Source organism: Dipodomys merriami, unplaced genomic scaffold, assembly GCF_024711535.1.
Source record: "Dipodomys merriami isolate MVZ:Mamm:240054 unplaced genomic scaffold, mDipMer1.0.p SCAF_39, whole genome shotgun sequence".
Classification (NCBI taxonomy): Eukaryota; Metazoa; Chordata; class Mammalia; order Rodentia; family Heteromyidae; genus Dipodomys; species Dipodomys merriami.
In genome coordinates, this window is record NW_027205492.1 from 7,750,455 (window position 1) to 7,766,174 (window position 15,720).

The window sequence follows — 15,720 nt, forward strand, 5'->3', positions numbered from 1 at the left end:
CCTGGGCTAAGGGAGGCTGGGGAACGGGTGGCCACACTTCACTTCGCACTTACCTCTCCTCGTCCAAAGACGGACGAAGACCCAACAGTGGTGCTGTGGCTCAAGTGGTCGAGCATTCGCCTTGAGCTAAAGAGCTGAGGGACAGCACCAGGCCCTGAGTTCAGGCCCCACAACCGACAAAAAAAAAATAATAAAATAGGGATCGAACCCATGCTTAGCACTCTGACGGCTGGTTTAAAGGTAATCTCACAGCTGCGCATGGAAACGCGGTGTGGCCTGCTTTAGAAGCTAAGCGCACTCCTAGGCGCCTACAGCAGCAGGGCTAGGGCTGGGTGGGGCTGAGCGGTGCTCCATCCCGGGGCCAGTAACGCGTCCTCCTGGAGGGAGTTACGGAATTAAAGTTCTGATGTCAGGCCTCTGGGCTACCATCCAGCGGGCTGCAGCCCTGCCGTGACATCCGGGAGGCCAGTGGTCACACCTGTGTGGCACCTGCTGAGAGCCCGCGGGGACTGCTGCTGTCAGTCTCAGAGGACAAGAGTCATGTCATGAACTAAAGATGACTTGCAAACCAGAGCAACCCCACTTCTGAGAAATGCGGAGGGACGGGACACAAAACCCCAACACTTCATTTAACAATGGAAGACACTTTATTATTTTTTAAAATCATCTCTCAACATTTCAATACTTAGTAGAAATCAAATGCAAAACATGTGCATGTTTCACTAGCATTTACTCAACTGTCCCATCACCGTCTACAAAGACCACAGCAAGGCGTGGCCGTGGCCCGGGAAGCTCTCGGGACTCAGCAGGGCCACAGCTCCGCCTGCTGGGAGCCACTGCGATGCCGGAGCTATCTGCCAATGGAAAACTAGAAAACCAGAGCGCTCTGGAGTGGGCTGGACCTCGCCAGGTGTGAAATGGGAAAACGAACCACGAATGCCTCACAGGCTGGTGGCTGCAATTCAACTTTATATACATCGACACAGGATCTACCAGACAGATATAAAAAGAGCCGTGGAAGAGCCGGAAAACCTTAAAACCACTCGGCTGAGCTGGAAGAGCGGCAGCAAATTCACAGTGGTCTCAAGATGCGGCCGGGTTGAAGCTGGGAGCCCGCGCCTCTGCGGGCTCCGACTCCCGTGTGCACGGCGCACGCACGCCCTCAGTGCAGGAGTGATCCATTTCCAACTTCTTGCCCCACTCTTGCTCTGCACCCCCAAAAGGAAAACCCAGAGGTCGGTCGTTCACATGAGGAGCTTCGGGTGTGCAAGTGCGAGGCTCAGTGCAGGGCGGGTGTGTCTGTCTGACACACATGCTGCTCTGCCCACTCCTAGTGCAAAATGACGGCAAGTGCTGGTGCCCATGAGTCTCGAGTGTCAGGAAGCAGGAGGCCCGGGACAGGCGGGCGCCCCACCTCATCTTCCTTCTGCGGGAGCCAGGAGAAAAGTCTGGAGAGCCGGCTTCACGCTCGGCAGGCGCCAGAGCCCAGGGAAAGGGGCCAGGGCCCGCGAGCCCCCACTGCGGGGTCAGTCTGCAAGACGCTGCACCCCGGAGGTAGGTGTAGCGCGGAAGACAGAGCTCCACCGGAGGGAGAGGTGCGGCCAGCTTCTCCCTGCCCCGGCCCGCACAGGCGGCAGCGGAGGGCAGAGGCCGGCCTTGGAAGACGGAAGAACCCAGTGTGTTTATAAACAGCTACATCATTCACGTTTAACCACTTTGAACACAGCAAGTTGAATATTTATTTAAAAATAAATCTCAAAAAATATCTATTTACAGAACAGGAAGAGGGGCGTGTGCAAACAGAATGGGGTCGGTGCTGGGGGTCCCCTCTGCAGTGTCGGAGCCTGGCTCACCTTCGACCCCTGGAGAGGCGGGGTCTGCATGGGGACCCCTGCACCTGGAACAGGATGGCCAGAGAGGAGCCATGGGCCCGTGTGGCCGGAGGGCTCATTTCGCAAGCCGACAGGGCTCTAGCTCACCACTGTGTATGTGTGTTTGGGGGGGAGGGGGCTCCAGGGAAGAGGGCGGTGTCCCGCAGATAGAGACCCCCTCCAGGAGACAAACCAAACCAGCGCAACAGGAAGTGGAGAGATTAGCAAAACTCAACGGAAGTGCCACCCACTCCCTTGCCAAACGACAAAGCAGCCACTGGGCGAGATGAGAGTGGCCGTGAAGTGGCAGGTGGGCGGCCGGTGGCCGTGGCGCCCGCGTGGCTGTGGCCGGGCGTGGTCTGCGGTGGGGATGCTGCCGCGGGTGGCGTAGCCCTTGGGGAGGCGCGGCGTGGCGCGGCGCGGCGCGGGTCTACCTGTAGACCAGGTGTGAGACGGGAGCGGTCTTGTAGCTCAGCTGGCTGTTGGGCAGGAACTTGTGCAGCTCCCCCTTCTTGCAGCAGGGGTCGTAGTGGTAGGCGCTGAGGCAGCCCTCGCAGGCCACTTTGGAGCACTGGGTGCAGGTGTTGGCAGCACCGGGGCGGTTGCAGAACCCACAGCGCGAGGTGGCGGCGGCGGCGGGCTTGGGCTTGGCGTGTGGGGCCTGGGTCTGGCCGGCGTACTTCTCCCGCAGCGGGGCCCCGAGGGCCAGGCCGTCATGGGCAGAGGCCTTCCCGGGGAAGGCGCCGGGCTTGGCAGCCGGGGGACAGGCGAGCAGGCTGTCGCAGCGCGGGCAGAGGGACGAGCTGCAGGGCAGGCCGCAGTTCTGGCACTTGGACAGGACGGACTCTTTGGTGGGGGGCGAGCGCTTGTGGTAGAGGGCCGGGCCGTCACTCCTGACCAGCCATACATCGGGCCGCAGGGCATCCTGCCTCCGGTAGGCGGCCCTGGGCTCCAAGTCTGTGTACAGATCGACATCCTCCTGGGTGGAGAAGTAGGGGCCGCGCAGCAGGCCGAGGCCGTTGCTGGGCGAGGCGGGGGGCACGGCACCCGGGCTGCCGTGGGGGGAGCTGGACATGGCCAGGGGTGAGGGGGATGGGCGGGTGAACTCGTCCTTCGGGTCGTCCCCCACATCCGTGGCCACGGGCTCCTTGCGCAGGCTCAGCGAGGCCTTGAGGGGCGGCCGCCTGCTCTCCCAGCAGCTGTCGTAGGCGTCCACCGACCGGGAGGCCTTGGTCACGCGGGGCTTATAGTAGTCCTTGGCCGCGCGCTCGCTGGCTGACTTCTGGAGCGCCACCCGCGCCATGGAGGCGGTCAGCTGCTCCCTGCCCTCCGCCCGCCGCCGCAGGGCCTCCGAGCAGCTGCGCGCGTCTTCCCCGCTGCTTTTGCGCTCGCCCACCACGTCCAGCTCAGAATAGCCCTTGTCCTTTACCTGCGAGTGGATCTCCAGCATCTGCTCGCACTCAACCTTGGCCAGAAAGAGCTCGAAGGAGACCATCTTCACCTGCAGGCTCTCCACGAGCTCCCGGAGCTTGTACGCGCTCCCCAGCTCGGGCACGTAGCCCATGTAACTCAGGATGGTCCGCACGTCCTCATCCAGCAGAGCAGACTTGACGTAGTAAACAAAAGGGCCCGTGTACGTCTAGGAGAGGGGTCAGAAAAGAGGTTGAGGGCTCGGAACGTGGCTCAGCGGTAGAGTACTCGCCGAGCATGCATGAAGCCCTGGGTTCAATTCCTCAGCACCACATACACAGAAAAAGCCAGAAGTGGCGCTGTGGCTCAAGTGGTAGAGTGCTAGCCTTGAGCAAAAGCAACTCAGAGACAGCGCCCAGGCCCCAAGTTTAAATCCCAGGACTGGTTTAAAAAAAAAAAAGGAGAGAGGTTGCTGGGCACAGTGGCTCCCACATAAAATCCCAGCCACTCACAAGGCTGAGACCTGAGGACTGAGGCTTAAAAGCTGGGCAGGAAAGTCTGTGACACTCTTAACCTTCAAATAACCACCGAAGAGCCAGAAATGACACTGCAGCTCCAGGTGGTAGAGTGCCAGCCTTGAGCCCAAAAGCTCAGGGTCACTGCCCAAGGCCCTAAGTTCAAACCACAAAACTGGCACACAGAAAAGAAAATGAATAAAAAAAAGGTTAGCATGGCCTCAGCCAAACCCAGGAGGCGTGGTGCAGGGAAAGGCCGAGGCTGGCTAGCTGAAGAAGGCGGAGGCTAGGGAGTGCACAGCCCCGGCCCCGGGGCTCTTCAGACTCTGGGATGGAGGGAGCACACCACGGCGCACCCCGGCCCTCCACTGTGACGCTCAGAACCTCCCCCAAACTCCCTTCCTCCTGCTACCACGACTGAAGCGGGGCTCAGCCAATAGGTGACCCACGGGCTCGCCGCCGTGCCTCCTAGGGCCGGGAAGGGACGAGAAGAGAGAAGGGAGAGCCGTGGGCATGGCAGCCCGCCTCACCTTGATGCTTCGGAACTCCTTCTTCCAGGGGTACAGGAAGAGGTTGACGCCCACCGTCTCCAGCACACTGAAGGCGCAGTGCAGAGCCCGCAGGCTGGAGCCGCTCAGAGAGCGCAGCGCGCTCTCCACCACCTCATAGAACTGGATCAGCCGGAATCGATAAAAGGGATCCACCTTGTAGAGGCTGAGCAGGGTAGAGGCGGCCACGCGCAGGAACTCATCGCTGCCCGGCCGCTGCTGGCTGGGCCCGGCGTCCACGTGGCCCTCGTGGAACTGCACGTACTTCCGAAACAATTCATCCTTGTACTTCGTCTCCATGGAGCTGGGCTCCCCGACGGGGCTACCTCACCTCCTCCATGCCTGCAGGGCTGCAGGCAGGGCCCGGGCTGAACTCAGCGACATGGCGCCGGCCGGGACCCGAGGAGGCCCTGCAAGGGGAGGCACAGAGACGCGTTACCACTGAAGGAGGCAAAGCCCAGCCCAGCACAGGCCTGGGCTCCACAGGCGGGCTCCAGAGTCCCTAAGTCCACGTCCTTCCCGCCACACCCTGCTTCCCAGGGGCAGGAAGGAGCAGCGGTGGGCGCCGCCGTGAACACGGAGGGGCTGGCAGGACACACAGCTGTGGCACAGCGGGGTCTGACCCCAGGGCCTCTAAGGGTATAACCAGAAAGTTCTAGTGGGGATGGTGGGCAGGGTCAGAAATACAGGCCCTGGGTTCCACCTCCACAATCTCTGCCATTTACTTTTTTGGGGGGAGAGGGGAAGGGAGGGAGTCCAGTCCTGGAGTTTGAACTCAGGGCCTGGGCGCTGTCCCTGAGCTCAGTGTGCTCAAGGCTGGCTGGCGCTCCACCACTTGAGCCACAGCTCAAGTGATTAATTGGTGATGAGAATCTCAGGGACTTTTCTGCCTGGGCTGACTTTGAACTTTGAGTCTCGGAGCCCATCCTCCCGGGTAGCTAGGATGACAGGCGTGAATAGCATCTGGCTACAATTTTGTATTTTATTTAGCCAAAGAACCAGAAGGCGCCATTGTAGAAGTAAAGCAAGGGAGAGGGATGCAACCAGTGTCCCCTGTGGGTGCGTTCTGCAGCTGGCCAGGGACAGAGCCTCCAGAGCAGGGCCCAGGCTCTGTGCCCCTCATCTGCTGAGCCACGGTGGCGTTCTCCCTGCCACCGAGCGTGACCCGGAACCCGGGGGCTCCTCAGGTCACCTGAGCCAACCTCAACCTCTTGGGGCAGTGACCTTACTAAGGTGAGTTTGCGAGGGTTCCCTGCGGGTGAGGGCCCTCTGAGGGCTCTCCACAGGCCCCTCCAGCCGTGGGCTGCCCAGCCCACACTGCTGTCCTTGCCTTGGGTGGGGCCGCCCTGCTCAGGACTAAGGCCACCTCTGCCGTGCCCTGTAACTGCCTGAGCGGGCGGGGCAAGGGACCGGGTGCGGCTTGTCGGGTCCAAGTGCAGATCTTTGCTCAGCTCAAAGGCAATAAAATCATCTTTGCCCCAAGGAGCCAGTGGCCTGGCTGGCCTCGGTTTGGGGGAGATTCCTGGGGGCTCCAGAGGGCACAGCACCACTTGGGTGGACATTTCACCCCCTGCTGGAGGGGGAGGCACCTTGGCCGGGCTCCTGCCCAGCCAACAGCAATGCCTCATCCTCTGGTCTCCACCGGCAAGCAGGGCAGCCACGCTTCTACCTCAGGCCCTTTGCACGTGTCCCCCTGCATGTTCTCATTTACCCCCATTTAGGCCTTGGCTCCAGGGCCAGCCCTTAGGGGCCACCTGTGAATTCTTACCTTGGGTAGTCAGTCCTAGCTTCCCAGTCCCTCACTGTCACCCTATTTAGGGAAACCACAATCACCATCACCAATTCCATGCTGTTCCTTCTTCCCTCTGTCTCCCCACTACCTGGCAATGGTGAACTCACAAAGGCAAGGAGCCTGTCTGTTTTGTCTCCCATGGTGTCTAACATGGCTGGCCCAGTAGATGTGGGCTCCCTTCAGCTGCTCTGGGTGTCCCCAGAACCCCGGGAGATAGCTAAAGAGGAACAAGTGGCTGGGGAGCCTGGTGGGCTACGCTCCCAGGAGCTAAGGTCAGCTGAAGGTGGGTCAAGATTCCTAGCTGGCCTCCGACCCTGGTACAACAGGTACCACCTGGGCCCAGGCCTGGCTAGCACCAGGGTGGGGCCAAGGTAAAGCAGAGGAGACACAGTGTGGGACAACACCGAAGGGCCAAGCAGCTGCCACCAAAGCACGCCGTCCACTCCCACAACAGTCAGATGCACCAGTCACGCCTTGGCTCTTCGGCTGTTCTTTATCTACCAGAACCTTCTATCCTGCATCTGGTTCCAGGGACTACTTTTTGGTTCATGTGAAAACCATTTCAAAAGGACATCCAGGGGCTGGGATGCAGCTCTGGGGTAAAGAACTTTCTTAGCCCTGAGCTCCACCCAACACTGCAAAAATACATTTTATTAAAAAAAAAAAAAAAAAAAAAAAGACACCACTGCCTCCTGAACACTGCGGTGACTTGTCTCTGGGAGTCAGCCATGAGCCCAGGAGGGCTGCCATGAGCCCAGGAGGGCTGCCTTGTCCTGCTCAGGGGCCACTGCTCTGCGGTGCGCCAGCAGGCCACCTGGGTCCAGCGGGTGCTCACAGCCAACCGCCAAGGCTGCAGAGCCCACTCAGGAGGAACCTTGAACTGACCTTGGAGAGAGGGAAAAGGCAAAAAGGCAAATGCTAAAAGACAGTCAAGCAAAGGAAAGAGAAGGAGACCAACAATGAGCCCTACTGAGCACCAAGCAATTCTTAGGCTTCCCAGGCAACTACACTTCTCATAGAAGAGGAAATCAAGGCCAGGCCACTAAGAGTCACCCTGCAGGGCCAGGAAGGCTCAGCTGTGAACTCAGGCACACAGGTCTGGCCTCATCCATGAGAGCCACTCACAGGCCTCTGCAAAGTCCTCTTCAAAAACCAAGAAGTCCACATGACACCCCAACATCAAGGAGGAGACTCGGTTCACAGAACCAGCTTGCCCCACGTCACAGGGCCACAGGGGGTGAGGCTGGGGCAAGACCTGAGCCTGACACCAAAATGCTGCCTTTTAGCGGGGCCGAGACGCTTTGCCTGTGAGCGCTGCTACCTGAAAGGCTCATCAGCGACAGCACATGAGGCGGCCAGGTGGCGGGGCTGACTTCTGAAACTTCTTGTGGTGGCAAAATTCTCATCTTCCCACACAGAGCAGCCCCCTATGATGTAAGCTCCAGGGCCATGGGGAAGAGGCTGGCCAGAGCCTGGCCAGTGGGGAGGCAGTTACATCATCCTTCCTGCATACATTTTCTGAGAATACAGGCTGCCTTGTGGCTGGCCGGAGCTGGTGTCTTTCCCAAGCACAGAGCCAGCATTTTATTCCCCGTACTCTGCATGCACAAGAAAACACGCTGGCCACACCACACGGCCTGGTTACAGGGGAGCAAGACAGCACTGCCACAGAAGCTGTTAATTTCTCTAAGCAACCCAAACATTGGAGTGACAAGCCGTGCCAGGTTGGGGGGGGGGGGGACAACAACACCGCTCTGTGAATATCCTGAGCGCTAAAAACAGGCAAATGCCCAGGGCCACGGGCTCTCGAGTGGCACCCTCAATTGGGCCCCTCTGCAAAGCACATCCCTGGAGATGGAGATTCTGCACGGGCGGAGGGGAGTTGCTAGGTTTTCTTGGGGTCCGGTTTTAGAACATCTGAAGGAACTGGGGTGGGCCCGGGGCGGCAAGGCCCGGATTGGCTTACCTGGGCTGCTCCGCTGCTCCATTCAAGCAGAAACATCCCCGGCAGCACTGCAAGGCGCCCCCGCCCCGCTCAGGCAGAAGCTATTTTGGTGCCAGTGCCTCAATCCACAGGTCTCAACATCCTGGGTCCAGCTTCAGCCTCCGAACGGGGGTGGGTGAGGGGCAGTCCCGGCTCACCCCCCCACGCCCCCCCAAGCAGGAGGCTCCCGACCCTGGCGCGGCATCCTGGGGTGCCACAGGCCCCACGCCCCTAACCAGCCTCCAGAGACGCCCACAGAGGCCCTCCCCACCTCCACCCACGGCCCGGCTGGGACCCAAAGGCGACGCTCCCCGGGGGAAGCGGGGTCTCCCTCCCCGCGGGGACCAGGGCTAGCGGCGGCGATTTCCGGCTCGGTAACGCCTGCCGTCGGGGGGGGGGGGGTCCCATCCGCTGGGAAAAGCGCCCCCCGCCCCAAGTGGAGCCGTTCCCACGGGCTGGCGCTCAGGTTCGCTGGGCTCCGGGCCTCACGCCGGGGCCGGCGCGGGATCACCGGGCCCCGCCCATCCCCCCGCGGCCGGCGGGCCCGGCGACGCCCGCTGCGGGGCAGGTGCGGTGCACACCCGCACGGCCCCTTCTCCCCGCACCGGCCGGGCCCGCGGGCTGCGTCCCCGGCGCGCGGCCGCAACCGCAGGGCCCCGCGCAAGGTCGCGGCGCGCGCACCAGCCCGGCCCCGCGGGCCCCCCCCCGAGGGTCCCCGACCCCGCCCGGCCGAAGACGGGGCGTCCTCCAGAGCGGCCCGAGCCGCCGTCGGCCGGGCCCGGGAGCCTGCGAGGCGGCCCCCGGCGGGACGGGGGTCCCAACCGCGGGCGGGAGCGGCCCCGCTCCCGACGGCCCCGCCGCGCCCCGCCGCGCCGGGAGGCCCCTGCCCGGGGCAGCTGAGGACGGCCCCGCCCCGCCGCGCCGCGGCCCCACTCACCCCTGGTGCCGGCGCCCGGCCGAGGGAAGCGAGCAGGAGGCGCGGCCGCCGCCGGAGCCCGGCCGGCTGCAGGGCACGGAGACCAGTACCCGGGGTCGGCAGCGCCCCGGAAGCACTCGTTCCGGAAGTGACGCACACCATGGGCGGGTCCATGGAGAGCCGGGCGGCGGCTGCGCGCCGGGCCTGGGAGAGGGGCGACGCCCGCCTCGCGCCGAGGTCTCGCTGGCGGCCGAGGAGGCGGCGGGAGTCGGAGGCCGCCTCGGGCCCAAGGACGCGCTGTTGTAGTCTGTTGTAGTTTGGACAGGGACCCGGAAATAAACGAGCCGGAAGTGGCGCACCCACCCGCCGCGGGACGCTGGTTAGCCGGGTTGTCATGGAAACTGGTCCGGAGCGGTGAAGCGGGGTTCCCCACCGCGGGACTGCCGCGCTCCACCCCGCCTCGCAGACGGACAGGCCGCGGCCCAGAGCGCGGGGGGCCGGGGGGAGGTGATCCGGCCCAGAGCCGGGCCTGGAGCGCGGCTGGGAGCGCGGGGGGATCCGGCCCAGAGCCGGGCCTGGAGCGCGGGGGGATCCGGCCCAGAGCCGGGCCTGGAGCGCGGGGGGATCCGGCCCAGAGCCGGGCCTGGAGCGCGGCTGGGAGCGCGGGGGGATCCGGCCCAGAGCCGGGCCTGGAGCGCGGCTGGGAGCGCGGGGGGATCCGGCCCAGAGCCGGGCCTGGAGCGCGGCTGGGAGCGCGGCGGGGGGGGGGGGGGGGGAATCCGGCCCAGAGCCCGGCCTGGCGCTCGATCCCTCTGAGCCTCTTCTACACCGCCGCAAAATGGAGTCATTAGGCTAAGACGAGGCTCAGGTGGTAGAGCACCTGAGTTCAAACCCTGGTACCACTAATAATAAAAATAATAGTAACGCCTCAAGAGATGTCACAGTTAATAGACAGAACCTCGTAGTACAGTAATGTACAAACTAAAGATCTAAATAGATTTTTTCATTCTGGGCAAATCAAAGAAAATGAATCCTGTCCTCAGTTTCCCTAAATATGGAAGCCATAGGTGCGGAGAAGTGAGCCCCTCCCCCACGCGTTGCTCTGGGTAGCAGCACCCCCCAGTGCTCGCATGCTGTATGCGGACACCACCACCACCGCCTCCCTCTGCGGATGAGTACCCCGTCCCTGCCCTGCACCCCTGTCTGCCGCACTCCCGCCCACCAGGCCGCCGTGGAGGTGAGTGCCCTGGCGCTGGGCTCCGGCCGGATCTCCCCCGAATCCCTGGGCTTGAAGCGTGCCTGGCACCCACTCCCCGCCTGGAGCATCATTTCCATTGGTTGCACCGTAGTGTGTTCTATCTCTGGCGTTAGCACGTGCAGTTACAGGAGACTCCCGCCCACTCCCCACCCAGCTTCGCTTTCTCCCTGGAGCTCCTGGCTCCCTGCCCCTACCTGGCTCCTTTGCCCTCTGGTGTGGATGTCTGTTTCTGCACCTCTTTCCTTCCCTTGCTGTCCTGGCTTCCTGCCCAGCTCAACCCTCGCTTCTTTTCCGAAGACTTGATTTCTCCACAGTGCCCACAGCTCTGGCATTTTATTATGCACAGCAGATTGCACACACGTATTAACCCGACAGCCCTACATCAGCTCCCACATTCCTCCCTCATTTCTAGATCCTGATTTCTGCGTATGTTGATCGGGAGGTGCCCAGCAGATGTCCCACCACTGGGCAGTGGGTTGATTCTAAGGGACCTTTTGGAGAAGAGGCAATTAGTGGTTCAGACACTCGCAGTTCCACTCTGTGCCTGTGCCTCAGCACTCCTGAAGGTCTGTGTACTTAACAGCTTTTGTTTAAGCACCTCTTCACCTGCAAAGATTTTCCAGCTGAGAAAAACTCCCTCTCTTGGGCTGGGAAGGTGGCTCAGTGGTAGAGTGCTTGCCTTGCATGCATGAGGCCCTGAGTTCCATTCCTCAGCACCATATAAGCAGAAGCCGGAAGTGGCACATGGCTCAAGTGGTAGAGCACTAGCCTTGAGCTGAATTGCTGAGGGACAGTCCCAGGCCCAGAGATCAAGACCCACAACTGACCAAAAAAAAAAAAAGGTGAATTGGAATTTCAGGAAATGTTTAAAATGAAAACTGAAAAACTCCCTCTCAGAGCCAGGGGCCAGTGGCTCATTCCTGTAATCTGAGCTGCTACTCAGTAGGCTAAGATCTGAGGATCACAGTTTGAAGCCAGCCCAGGCAGGGAGGTCTGTAAGAGTCATTTATTTATTTTTGGTCGGTCATGGGACCTGAACTCTGGGCCTGGGCACTGACCCTCAGCTCTTCAGTTCAGGGCTAGCATCCTACCAGTTGAGCCACAACTCCACTTCAGGCTTTTTCTGCTTATGTGGTGCTGAGGAATTGATCCCAGGGCTTCATGCATGCAAGGCAAGCACTCTACCTACCATGAGCCATCTTCCCAGCCCCTGTGAGAGTCTTTGTCTCCAATTAACCACCAAAAAGCCAGAAATGGAGCTGTGGCTTAAGTGATAGAGTGTCAACCTTGAGCAAAAGAAGTTTAGGGACGGTGCCCAGGCCCTGAGTTCAAGCCCCAGGACCTGGACCAAAATAAAACAAAAACCCTCCTACCTGGACATTGAATTTTGTCCTTACAAGGTCACACGCTTGCCCTTTGGCAGGCCTTGCAAGCATGTGTTTCCACATGAGACTGCTGGAAAAGTCCCTTCCAGCTCTGCAGTTCTTGGACAGCCCAGAGGGAAGTAGGCCTTAATTTAATAAGGGCTTTCCCAGTAGGTAACCCTGGTCCTGGGAACTCAGTGACATTTCCTATTAAAGTGACAGGCCCTGTCTGGACACAGCCCCATTCCCATCTTTTAAACCCAGCTGCTGGCTGGTGCATGAACACGGTGGAAATATCTTTTTCGGTTTCCTTACATAAGGACCAGCAGCTTACGTAACCAGCAGTGACTGATCAGGCGCCTCTCCTCAGGAGCCAACAGGACAACCTACCTACCTCTTTCTGTTTTTTAGGATTTTTTTTTAAATCATGAAAGTAGCACATGAGTCCAGTAGAGAAGTGTGTTAAACAAAAAGTGAACAAGAAAAGCTACCCCATGACTTAGCCATTGGATTTCCTGGCAGCTGCCAGAGAAACAAACACGTGCAAAAAGACAGCCACCTGTTCCACTTTGTAAGGCAAAAACAAAGACTAGGAGCATTCGTTTTTCCTGTACCAGTCCTTGGGCTTGAATTAAGGGCCTGGGCACTGTTCCTAAGCTTCTGTTGTTCAAAGTTAGCTAGTACTCTACCACTTGAGCCACAGCTCAACTTTTTTTTGTTTTGTTTTGTTCTGTTTTTTGGTAGTTAGTTGGAGATCAGAATCTCACAGACTTTCCTTCCCAGGTTGGTTTTGAGCCATAATCCTCAGATCTCAGCCTCCTGAGTCGCTAGGATTACAGGTGTGAGCCACCGGTGCCTGGCTTAGAAGCATTCTTTTGTTGTTGTTGTTGGTTGTGGGGCCTGAACTCTGGGTCTGAGCGCTGTCCCTCAGCTCTTCAGCTCAAGGCTAGCGCTCTACTACTTGAGCCACAGCACTACTTCCAGCTTTTTCTGCTTATGTGGTGCTGAGGAATCAAACCCAGGGCCTCATGCATGCAAGGCAAGCACTCTACCACTGAGCCACCTTCCCAGCCCAGAAGAAACACTCTTAATGAGAGCTTGATTAAACACAGTCGGAGATGGTGTGTCCATGCCCAGGCTAATGGATACATATCACTTGTTCTACAAAACTATGCAAGATCTCCTGGGCACTAAGCAGCAGAAAAACAAGCCAGGCATTGGTGGCTCATGTCTATAATCCAAGCTACTCATGAGACTAAGACCTGGAAATTGGAAGGTTGAAGAAGTCTGCAAGACTCGAGTTAACCAGTGAAATGATGGACTGCGTACATGTTAGATGCTGGTTATGAGTGGTTAAAAAAAAAAAAAGAAAAGAAGCCAGACGCTGGTGGCTCACGCCTGTAATCCTAGCTACTCAGGAAGCTGAGATCTGAGGATCGCGGTTCAAAGCCAGCCCGGGCAGGAAAGTCCGTGAAACTCTTACCTCCAATAAACCACCAGAAAACCGAAAGTGGCACTGTAGCTCAAGTGGTAGAGCCCTCACCTTGAGCTGAAGAGCTGAGGGATGGTGCCCAAGCCCAGAGTTCAAGCCCACAACTGACCAAAAAACAAACAAAAACAAGCAAGAGTCCAGGGCTCTGCATTCATAACATCAACATTAAAAAAGAGAGAGCTGGGCACTGATGGCTCACACCTGTAAATCTTAGCTACTCAGGAGACTGAGATCTGAGAATCGCAGATCAAAGCTAGCCCAGGCAGGAAAATCCGTAGGTCTCTTATCTCCAATTAACCTCCAGAAAACTGGAAAAGGTGCTGGTGCTATGGCTCCAGTGGTAGAGTACTTGCTTTGAGCTAAAGAGCACAGTGCCCAGGCCCAGTATTCAAGCCCCATGACAGAGAGAGAGAGAGAGATTTGAGCTGGGAGCTAAAGGTGCACATCTGTAATCATAGCTATTCAGGAGGATGAGATCTGAGGATCAAGGTTTGAAGCCAGCCCAGACAGGGAAGCCCATGAGACTCTTATCTCCAATTAACCACCAAAAAAGGAAGTAGAGCTGTGGCTCCAAGTGGTAGAGTCTAGCCTTGAGCAAAAGAGCTCATAGACAGCACCCATGGAAAAAAAAGAAAGAAATATCAACCAATGCTATCTAGTTTCCAGGGATACATGTAAATATCTAAAGTCAACTGAGGACAGGACTACAGTGTAATTATTCCAAAAATATGTCTTTGTGTGATTTTTCCAGAAACGGCTGTCTCCCTCCACCAAACAGAACCGTGTCTGTTTCACACAACTGTGTCACTGTTCCAGGCACACTCTCAGCATGCAGCGGTGCTCTCTGCAGTTTTACTCAACAGATTTTCCCCAATGCCTGCAGTGTGCTGGGGAGCAGGAGGCCGAACTCCTGGGCCTCAAGAGCACTGGCCTGTCAAGCTGTGGCCCTCAGTTCAAACCCCACACCACAAAGCCAGAACTGGGAGCAAGACAGATGCAGCCTTGGCTCTCAAGGATGTCCAGTCTCCTTGTAAAGACATTCACCAGGCACTGGGGACTCACGCCTATAATCCTAGCTGCTCAGGGGGCTGAGATCTGAGGATCATGGTTCAAAGCCATGGTTCAGAGTCTGACTCCAAAATATTACCTAAAATAGCTAGACGTGGAGCTCAAGTGGTAGAGTGCTAGCCTTAAGCACAAAAGCTCAGGGACAGTGCCTACATCCTGAGTTCAACCCCCAGAACAGCACAAAAAAATTTAGAATAGAGAGGGTGGAGCTTACAGCAGGGACTTAATCTCTTACTGAGCAGGCTGAGGATCCTGGAGGAGGTGGCCTATGACCCCAGCTTTGAGTGATTTGAGCCTGAGCAGGCCCCACTCTTCTTCCAGAGGGAGGAAGGAAGCAATTGAAGGCAAGAACCAGAAATTGGAAACTCAACTGCCTGCAAGCATATACCGTGGGTACTAGGTACTAAATACAAGCTGGAGCCTGGTACTGTGTGGTACTAGGACATCAGCAGGAATGCAGTCTCACATTAAACATCTAATAAACACTACAATGAAAAAGTATTGAATCTTCTCCATACTTCAGTTTCCCCTTCTGTGAGATGGGACACCAGTAGCCGCTGAATATAGCTCCCATGAGCTGGCCCAGTGAGCACCTGGCTGAGCAGTCAGCTTTTTTACATTCCCACTGTCATCTTTTTTGTTTTATTTTTTTGTTGGTCGTGGGGCCTGAACTCTGGGCCTGGGCACTGTCCCTCAGCTTAGCACTCTACCACTTGAGCCACAGTGCCACTTCCGGCTTTTTCTGCTTATGTGGAGCTGAAGAATTAAACTCAGGGCCTTGTGCATGCAAGGCAAGCACTCTACCACTGAGCCACTCCCCCCTCCCCCATCTTTAGGTACATTTCTCTTGATTTCTTCTTGAGTGAAGTGGAGGGATAGCAATTTCTTCCAGGATGCTTGTTCCCTCTAATCTGTGAGCATAACTTTGTGTGTGTGTGTGTATGCTAGTACTGAGGCTTGAACTCAGGGCCTGGGCACTGTTCCCTAGCTTTTGTGCTCCAGGCTGACACTCTACAGCCTACTATTTGAGCTTTAGTTCTGCTTCCTGCTTATTAGTGGTTAATTGGCAATCAGTCTTTTGGACTTTCCCCACCAATCTTTTGAACTCTCCCCAAATAGGCTTGCTCTGATCCATTGTAATCCTCAGATCTCAGCCTCCTGAATAGCTAGGATTATAGGCATGAGCCAATGGCTCCTTACTGCAACTTGAACTTGCTGGAGGCTAAAGCCTCCTTGTGGCTTTCCACAGGGAGGGATGGGTCGGGGGAGCCCTGGAATCCCAAGAAGACTTCATTGCACGTTCATAAGAAAAGCTTTCTGACTGTTCAGTGGTGGCTCACGCCCGTAATCCTAGCTACTCAGGAGGCTGAGATCTGAGGATTGCGGTTCAAAGCCAGCCCGAGCAGGAAAATATGTGAGATTCTTATCTCCAGTTAACCACCAGAAAACTGGAAGTGGCGTTGTGGCTTAAGTGGTAGAGCATTAGCCTTGAGCAAAAGCGC

The 15,720-nt window shown here is 57.8% G+C and overlaps 1 protein-coding gene across 2 annotated transcripts; it reads right to left on the bottom strand.

Moving 5' to 3' along the window:
• Window positions 1–628: 628 nt before the first annotated feature.
• Window positions 629–9,167, bottom strand: Spata2 (spermatogenesis associated 2). 2 transcript variants are annotated; one of them, XM_069989979.1, is made up of 3 exons: window positions 9,058–9,167; window positions 4,327–4,754; window positions 629–3,510 (listed from the first exon to the last, which is right to left on the bottom strand). In XM_069989979.1, the coding sequence occupies exons 2-3, from the start codon at window positions 4,642–4,644 to the stop codon at window positions 2,302–2,304; spliced, it is 1,527 nt and encodes a 508-aa protein (XP_069846080.1). In that variant the 5' UTR covers window positions 4,645–4,754; window positions 9,058–9,167; the 3' UTR covers window positions 629–2,301. The 2 variants fall into 2 exon arrangements, with proteins under 2 accessions (XP_069846080.1, XP_069846081.1); XM_069989980.1 differs by lacking the exon at window positions 9,058–9,167 and adding an exon at window positions 8,103–8,698.
• Window positions 9,168–15,720: the final 6,553 nt, after the last annotated feature.

Bases quoted from the DNA above. Each gene is read 5' to 3' on its own strand.
- Spata2 (XM_069989979.1), bottom strand. From the start codon at position 4,644: ATGGAGACGAAGTACAAGGATGAATTGTTTCGGAAGTACGTGCAGTTC. The intron at 3,511-4,326 runs GTGAGGCGGGCT...CCCCTCTCCTAG, and splicing joins AGGAGTTCCGAAGCATCAAG to ACGTACACGGGCCCTTTTGT.